The sequence below is a fragment of the Coturnix japonica genome, unplaced genomic scaffold, assembly GCF_001577835.2.
Source record: "Coturnix japonica isolate 7356 unplaced genomic scaffold, Coturnix japonica 2.1 chrUnrandom766, whole genome shotgun sequence".
Lineage (NCBI taxonomy): Eukaryota > Metazoa > Chordata > Aves > Galliformes > Phasianidae > Coturnix > Coturnix japonica.
In genome coordinates, this window is record NW_015440126.1 from 10,381 (window position 1) to 19,247 (window position 8,867).

The following is an 8,867-nucleotide window of genomic DNA, read 5'->3' on the forward strand; positions in this document are numbered from 1 at the left end:
CACATGTGCTCCATGTTCGATCATCTGGGGTATCTGCTGGAGAACAGCAGCATTGGGTTAGGTATGGGGCTGCCCCATAGCCTGCCCCATAGCCCGCCCCATAGCCTGCCCCATAGCCCGCCCCATAGCCCACCCCATAGCCCCACATCACATCCCATAGCCCCACATGTGCTCCATGTTCGATCACCTGGGGTATCTGCTGGAGAACAGCAGCATCGGGTTAGGTATGGGGCTGCCCCATAGCCTGCCCCATAGCCTGACCCATAGCCTGCCCCATAGCCTGCCCCACATCACATCCCATAGCCCCATATCCCACCCCATATCCCACCCCATATCCCACCCCACATCTCCATTCCCACCCCATATCCCCCCTTACATCCCCATTCCCACCCCATCCCATATCCCCATCCCCATTATGGATGAGCTCAGCCCCATCCCCCTCCTGCCCCATATTGTCCCCTCTTGGTGTCCCCCCCCAGCCCCATATCATCCCCCCCCTGACCCCATATTGTCCCCCCCCGACCCCATATTGTCCCCCCAGGGATGCGTGGGTCAACCCCATTGGACGTAGCGGCCGCTTCCGTCATTGACAACAATGAGCTGGCGCTGGCACTGAAGGAGCAGGACCTGGAGAAGGTGGGGGGCAGGGGGGGCTATGGGGGCTATGGGGTCAATGGGGTTAATGGGGTCAATGGGGTTAATGGGGCTATGGGGTCAGTGGGGACAATGGGGGCAATGGGACCAGTGGGTTCAATGGGGACAGTGGGGTTAATAGGGTCAGTGGGGTCAATGGGGGCAATGGGGTTAATGGGGTCATTGGGGCCAATGGGACCAGTGGGGTTCATGGGGTCAATGGGAACACAGGGATGTGGGTCCATGGGACCATTGGGGATGCAGGGATATGGGGCCAATGGGGACACAGGGATGTGGGACCAATGGGGCAGATGGGGCCAATGGGCCATGGGGATATGGGGTCAATGGGGCCAATGGGGGGGCTGTGGGGCCAATGGGAACACAGGGATATGGGGCCAGTGGGGCCAATGGGGCTGTAGGGATATGGGGCTAATGGGGGTGCAGGGATATGGGGTCATTGTGTCCAATGGGGCTGATGGGGATATGGGGCCAATGGGGCTGATGGGGATGCAGGAATATGGGGTCAGTGTGTTCAATGGGGCTGATGGGACCACAGGGGTTTGGGGTCATTGTGTCCAATGGGGCCGTAGTGGTGCCGCCGTGACGGTGCTTTGAGCGCCCCCTGGTGGCCGCAGGTGGTGACGTACCTGGCGAGCTGCGGGCTGCAGAGCTGCCCGATGCTGCTGGCCAAGGGTTACCCCGACATCGGGTGGAATCCCTGCGGGGGGGAGCGGTACCTCGACTTCCTGCGATTCGCCGTGTTCGTCAACGGTCAGAACCAGGACAGGGACAGAACCGGGACAGAACCGGGACAGAACCGGGGCCATTGAGGGGCTGGGAACACAGCGGGGCTGGGGCCAGAGCAGGGCTGGGTCCATAACAGGGCTGGGTCCATAGTGGGGCTGGGAATGCAGCAGAACCGGGTCCAAAGCAGAACCGGGTCCAAAGGAGAACCAGGTCCAGAGCACAACTGGGTCTATAGCAGAACTGGGTCCATACCAGGGCTGGGTCCAAAGGAGAACCAGGTCCAAAGCAGAACAGGATCCAAAGCAGAACCGGGTCCAGAGCAGGGCCAGGTCCAAAGCAGAACTGAGTCCATACCAGGGCTGGGAACACAGCAGAATCAGGTCCAAAGCAGAACTGGGTCTAGAGCAGAACGGGGTCCAAAGCAGAACCAGGTCCAAAGTGGGGCTGGGTCCAAAGGAGAACGAGGTCCAGAGCAGAACCAGGTCCAAAGCAGAACCGGGTCCAGATCAGGGCCAGGTCCAAAGCAGAACTGGGTCCATAGCAGGGCTGGGTCCATAGCAGAACCAGGTCCAAAGGAGAACCAGGTCCAGAGCAGAACTGGGTCCAAGGGAGAACTGGGTCCAGAGCAGAACCAGGCCCAGAGTAGAACCAGGTCCAGAGCAGGGCTAGGCCCACAGCGGGGCTGGACCCAGAGCAGGGTCAGAGCCACAGACCCATAGAAGAACTGGGCCTGTAGCAGAACCAGACCCACAGACCCAGAGCGGAACCAGACCTGACGCCCCCCTCCCCCCCAATGACCCCATCACCCCCCACCCCCATAACCCACCCCATACGACCCCCTACCTTCCTCCCATCCCCCATAACCTCCCATAGTGAAACTCATAATGCCCCGAATAAGGAGAGTGACCGCCCTACCCCTTTAGCATCCGCCCACCACGCGCCCTATTGCGCCCCCCAGGTGAGATATGACCCCCTACCTTTCCTCCATCCGCCAAACCCCGCCCGTATGGACCCCTATAAATTGCCCCCATGGGATGACCCCTATAAGCGCCCCCATAGTGACCGCCCTATTAACTCTCCCCTATGAAAGACCCCTGGATAATGCCGCCCATAGAACCCGGCTATAAAGCCCCATAATGACCCCCTACCCCCTTTTACCCCCCCTTGACCCCCCTATGGACCCCCCCAGGTGAGATATGACCCCCTACCTTCCTCCCATCCCCATAACCGCCCGCACCATATGGACCCCCCCCTTACATCCCCACCCCAAACCCCCCGACCCATATGCACCACCTAATCCCCTCATATCCCTCCCTCTCGCACGCCCACATAACCCCCATATGACCCCTATAACGCCCGGTCGCATATGACCCCTATAACGCCCCCATATGACCCCTATAAAGCCCCCATATGACCCCCTACCCCCTTTACCCCCCCCATATGAAAAACCCCCAATGGACCCCCAGCCAGTGAGAGCGTGAGAAGGCGAGACGCAACGTGGGGTTTTCGGGCTGCTTGATGGCCCGGCCGGAGGGCCCGGAGATGTTTTGGGCCGGCGCTGAGGGGGGAGGGGGGCAGCGGGCTGCTGGCCGCCATCCAGGACGCCATCAAGATCAGCGAGGATCCGGCCCAGGGGACGGGCCCACGGTCAAGAAGGAACAGGAGGAGGGAGATGTTAAGGGGGGTATGGGGGGATATGGGCGGGATATGGGGGGTATGGGGGGGTATGGGGGTCAATGGGGGGATATGGGAGGGTATGGGGGTCAATGGGGGGATATGGGGGGATAATGGGGGGGATATGGGGGAGTTGGGGTGGGGGCAGAGGAAGGAGGGAGGAATGAAGTGGGGAATGGGGGGATATGGGGTCAATGGGGGGATAATGGGGGAGATAATGGGGGGATATGGAGGGGAGTTGGGGGTGGGGGCAGAGGAGGAGGGAGATGTGAGTGGGGGTATGGGGGATATGGGGGTCAATGGGGGGGTATGGGGGCGTTGGGGGGGTTGGGGGAGAGGAGGCAGGGAGAATGTGAGTGGGGGTAATGGGGGGGATATGGGGGGGTAAAGTGGGGGTTAATGGGGGGGGAAAATATAACTGGGGGGTATGGGAGGATCAATGGGGGGACAATGGGAGGGGTATAATGGAGATCAATGGGGGGAATATTGGGGGGGTAGTGGGGAGTCAATGGGGGAGGATATGGGGAGTTTGTGGGTGGTGGAGGCAGAGGAGGAGGGAGAATGTGAGTGGGGTATGGGAGGGGTAATGGAGGTTAATGGGGGGATATGGGGGGGGATATGGGGGGAAGTTGGGGGGTGGGGGGAGAGTGAAGGGGCTGGTGGGGCTCTGATTAAGGGGGTTTGGGGGTAATAAAGGGGATAATAGGGAGTGCAATGTGGGGGGACCCATCACTTGTTGGTGACTGGTGTCCCCAACCCCCCATATCCGCATCCCCCCTATCCGCACGCCCCCCCATATCCCCAACTTCCCCATAATTCGACTAAAGTCACAATCCCCATCGCCCGCGTCCATATTCCCCATCCCCCCATATCCCCAACGGCGCCCCCATATCCCCAACCCCCCCCATACCCCATCCCCCACCCATATTCACCCACCCGCTACCCCATATCCCATTCCCACCCCATATCCCCAACCCCCCATATCCCAACCCCCATATCCCCAATGCCTCCCATGTCCCCCATCCCCCATATCCCCGCATCCCTCCACATAACCCCCATATCCCCCCCATATCCCCCCCGATCCAGGTTTGGGGCGGAGGAGCCCACGAAGGAACCTCGCGTCCATCTGGGCAACGCATCTATGTCGTTCTACGCCGCCCTCATCGTACGCTGCTGGGGCTCCGCTTGGCGCCCCAGAAGATCACGTAGGATCCGTGGGGCGGGAGCTGGGGGGCGACCCAAAGGGCCCCCCCCGCCCCCATCCCCCCATGGCCAACACCCCCAACAGCACCTCGCACCATCACGCCACAGACCCCCACTCCCCCAGCCGGCCATAACCTCCGTCACCCACCGCACCGACCCATAACCCAACTCTCTCCCACCGCCAATATCACCCACTGCCCCCCATCTCACCCCGACGCCGTTGCCCACCACCACCCCCATGGGAACGGCAGCCCACTCCCATCACCCTACCCAATGCACCCCCAGCCCCCCATAAACCCTATTCCCTCCTATGCACCCCATCAATCCAATCTCCTCTCCCCCCATCACACGGCCCACTGCCGCCCGCATCACCCCATCACCTTCAGCCCCCCATTATCCCATTACCTCCTTCTTTCCCCCGCCTTATCACTCAGCCCCCCATCCCCCGCCATCCCGCCAACCCCATCACCCCCACCCCAGCCCCCCATCACCCACCTCCCTCATCAGCTCCCTGACCCCCTCATCAAACCCCCATCAATCACTCCTCACTGTTCCCGCCCCCATCGCCCCCCCATTCACCCCACTCCCCATCACCCACCAAGCCCTGCCCCCCCATTATCCCCGCTACCCTCCTGTCCTCCCCCCAGCCCCCCATTACTCCGCCTATTACCACCTCTGTCCCCCGCCAGCCCCCCATTATCCCCCCATTACCCTCCTGTCGCCCCCCAGCCTGCGCCCATTTTATCCCCCCATCAACCCCCCTTGTCTCCCTGCTCCAGCTGATCCAGGCAGGGAAGGGTGAAGCCCTTCGGATCCGGGCCATCCTGCGCTCCCTGGTTCCATTGGACGACCTGGTGGGGGTCATCAGCCTCCCCCTGCAGATCCCGGCCTTCGGGAAAGGTGTGGGGCAGCCTATGGGGCGCTATGGGGTGGGCTGTGGGGCAGGACGTGGGATGCTATGGGCTGCGAGGTTTTATGCAGTGCTATGGGGCTCTATGTGTCTCTATGGTGTGTTATGTGTGTCTATGGAGCACTATGTGTCTCTATGGGGTGTCTGTGTGTCTCTGTGTGTCTCTATGGGTCTCTATGGGTCTCTATGGGGCACTGTGGGTCCCTGTGTGTCCCTATGAGTCTCTATGCGTCCCTATGGGTCACTATGCGTCTCTATGTGTCTCTGTGTGTCCCTATGGGTCTCTATGGAGCACTGTGGGTCCCTATGGGTCTCTCTGTGTCTCTATGGGTCTTTATGTATCTCTGTGTGTCCTTATGGGTCCCTATGGGTCTCTTTGTGTCCCTTTGAGTCTCTATGGGTCACTATGGGTCCCTATGTCTCCCTGTGGATCCTTATGGGTCCCTATGTGTCTCTGTGGGTCCCTATGGGTCCCTATGTGTCTCTGTGGGTCCCTATGTGTCCCTATGGGTCCCTATGTGTCCCTATGGGTCTCTATGGGTCCCTATGTGTCTCTGTGGGTCCCTATGTGTCTCTATGGGTCTCTATGGGTCCCTATGTGTCTCTGTGGGTCCCTATGGGTCCCTATGTGTCTCTATGGGTACCAATGTGTCTCTGTGGGTCCCTATGTGTCTCTATGGGTCTCTATGGGTCCCTATGTGTCTCTGTGGGTCCCTATGTGTCTCTATGGGTCTCTATGGGTCCCTATGTATCTCTATGTGTCCCTATGGGTCCCTATATGTCTCTCTGTATCCCTGTGTGTCTCTGTGTGTCCCTATGGGTCCCTCTGGGTCCCTATGTCCCCCTATATGTCTCTCTGTGTCTCTCTGTGTCTCTCTGTGTCTCTCTGTGTCTCTCTGTGTCCCTATGTATCTGTATGTCCCCCTATATGTCTCTTTGTGTCCCTGTGTGTCCCTATGTCCCCCTATGTCCCCCTATATGTCTCTCTGTGTCTCTATGTCCCCTATGTCCCCCTATATGTCCCTATGTCCCCTATGTCCCCCTCCAGACGGCACGGTGGTGCAGCCCCGCATGGCGGCCAGTCTCTGTGTGTCTCTATGTGTCTCTATGTGTCCCTATGTATCTCTATGGTCCCTAGTCCCTATAATGTCCTATGGGTCCCTATATTGTCCTATTCCCCTTCAGACTGTGTCACGTGTGCAGCCTCCGCATTGGCGGCCCGCTCTGTGTGTCTCTATGTGTCTCTATGTGTCCCTATGTATCTCTATGGGTCCCTATGTCCCCCTATATGTCCCTATGGGTCCCTATATGTCCCTATGTCCCCCTCCAGACGGCACGGTGGTGCAGCCCCGGCAATGGGCGCCCAGTCCTCTGTGTTGTCTCTATGTTGTCTCTAATGTCCCCGTCATGGTCGCCCTTACTATGTCCCCCCTATATGTTTCTCTGGTGTCCCCACTCTCCAGACGGCACGGTGGTGCAGCCCCGCATGGCGGCCAGCTTTGTTCCGGACCACAAGGCCCCGATGGTTTTGTTCCTGGACCGTGTTTATGGATCGAGTCGCAGCATGTTTCTGCTGCAGCTGCTTATTGGAGGTTCGATTCCGCTCTGGCCAACATGAAGGGCGGTCCTACCTTTCGGCTGGATACAACGGTAGGGGGCAACGGGGGCTAGTGGGGGCCTGTTGGGGCTGTGGGGGCTAGGGGGCTATGGGGGCTGTGGGGGCTATGGGTGCTATAGGGGGTGTGGGGCTATGGGGGGTAATGGGGGCTGTGGGGGCTGTGGGGGCTATGTGGGGGCCTGTTGGGGCTATGGGGGTCTATGGGGGGCTGTGGGTGGCTATGGGGGGCTATGGGGGGCTGGGGGTCCTATGGGGGCTATGGGATGGCAACAGGGGGCTAATGGGACAATGGGGGCTATTGGGGGCTGGTGGGACGGCAACAGCGGGCTTAGGGGGACTGATGAGGGTGTCTGTGGGGGGCTATGGGTGCTGTGGGGGCTAGGAGGTGCTAGTGGGGGCTATGGGGGGCTAAGGAGGGCAATGGTGGGCTGTGGGGTGGCTATAGGGGACTATGGGGGGTCTGGGGGTGTCTGTGGGTGGGCTGGGTGCATCACAGGGCCTCCCATCTCCCCATGTCCCCCTTCATGTCCCTGTATGTCCCCCCCTCACCCTCCATGTCCCGCACGTATCTCCCCCCAAAGTCTCGCCCCCACCTGCCTCCTCTCCCCGTCATCCTCCATCTCCCTCCCATCGTCTATCTCCCCCAGATCTCATTGTCCCCATGTTCCCCCCCTCAATGTCCCCATTCGCATGTCCCCCTGACCCCCAATCTCACCCCCCATGTCCCCATCTCCCACCATATCCCCTGAACCCCACCCATCTCCCCCCACATCCTTAGGTCCTGCATTCAGCACTGTAACAGAGAATGGCGCTGGCCCTGAACCGTTACACTTTATGCTCCCCGCATCTTCATGTCCCCCCATTCTACCCCCCATTGTCCCCTCTGACCCCTCTCTCCCCCATATTCTTCCCCCAATATCTCCCTCCATTATCTCTCCCCGAATGTCCCCCAAATTATCTCTTCCCTATATCTCCCCCTCATATCCTCCATCTCCCCCATTCTCCCATTCATAAGCCCCCATGTCCCGTCACTATTCCCCCCATTTCTCCCCTCTCATAATGTCCTCCATTCTCGGCTCTCATTTATCTCCCCCGATCACTTCCCCTTCCATCGTCCCCTCCATATCTTCTCCCCCATATTTCCCCATATGCTCCCTCTTCAATATCTCCCCCCATATCTCCCCCCATATCTCCCCCATTATCCCCGCCATATCCGCCCATATTCTCCGTCCCTTGTCCCCTCTGACCAGGCTGATCGCTCGGGCCTCCCCCATTGTTCCTATGGTCCCTGGTCAGTTGTCTGGTGGTGCTGGGCCGTTCGACATAAGCACCATTCCTTGAGATTGGCGTGGCGTCATGAAAGAGCTTGGTATGCGTTTTTGCCATCGACTTCTCAGTGGCTCGCCTTAATTCCTTCCCCATCGTCCTGCCCAATCTCCCACCCATCTTCCCCCTAATATTCTTCCTCTACCATTCTATGCTCCCTCCGATCTCTATGTTCGCTTTAGCGACATATTTGGAATCGGCTTTGCCTCTGATAGTTGCGCGTTACTTGTTTAGCGCCCCATCTCATGTCCGCTTCGCATCTCCCCCCTCTTCTCCCCCCATATCCCCGGCTGACTCCGCCATTGTTCCTGCCGCACATCCAGTTAGGTGTCTGGCCTTAGCCACTAAGCGAGACGTATTGTGGTTTGTCGCTAGCCCTGTTACTTTTCATGCCCCCTTATCTCCCGCATTAATCCCTCAGTATCCTCTCTATAAATCCTCCCATCTCCTCCTTCCCCAATATCCGCCTGACTCATCTTCCTACCCCCAGGCTGCCTTTAGCACACAGTATGAATGACCTTGCCCTGAACCTGTACCTTTATGCCCCCCTATCCTCCCCCCCATATTCACCGCGCCATCGTTTCCCTCATGAACCGCCCAGCTCTCGCTCCCTCATAGCCCCTCCCTATCTCCACTCCATGGTTCGCCCCTGACCCCCATTCTCGCGCCCCATTCCTGTGAGGTTCTGCTTTAAGTCACTACAAGCGATGGCTTTGGCCCTGAATCCGTTACGTTTCATGTCCCTCCATCATCCCC

The 8,867-nt window shown here is 59.3% G+C and overlaps 1 protein-coding gene across 1 annotated transcript in view; it reads left to right on the forward strand.

Annotated features, from left to right (window-relative positions):
* LOC107307670 (ryanodine receptor 1-like) overlaps window positions 1–8,867 on the forward strand; it is a gene marked incomplete at its 5' end in the record, with an annotated part of 24,279 nt that overhangs the window by 10,342 nt on the left and 5,070 nt on the right. The window contains 5 exons of the mRNA XM_032441912.1: window positions 1–61; window positions 542–636; window positions 1,269–1,455; window positions 4,987–5,157; window positions 6,747–6,817. Coding sequence (XP_032297803.1) covers window positions 1–61; window positions 542–636; window positions 1,269–1,455; window positions 4,987–5,157; window positions 6,747–6,817 — 585 coding nt within the window. The remainder of the gene's footprint in view (window positions 62–541; window positions 637–1,268; window positions 1,456–4,986; window positions 5,158–6,746; window positions 6,818–8,867) is intronic.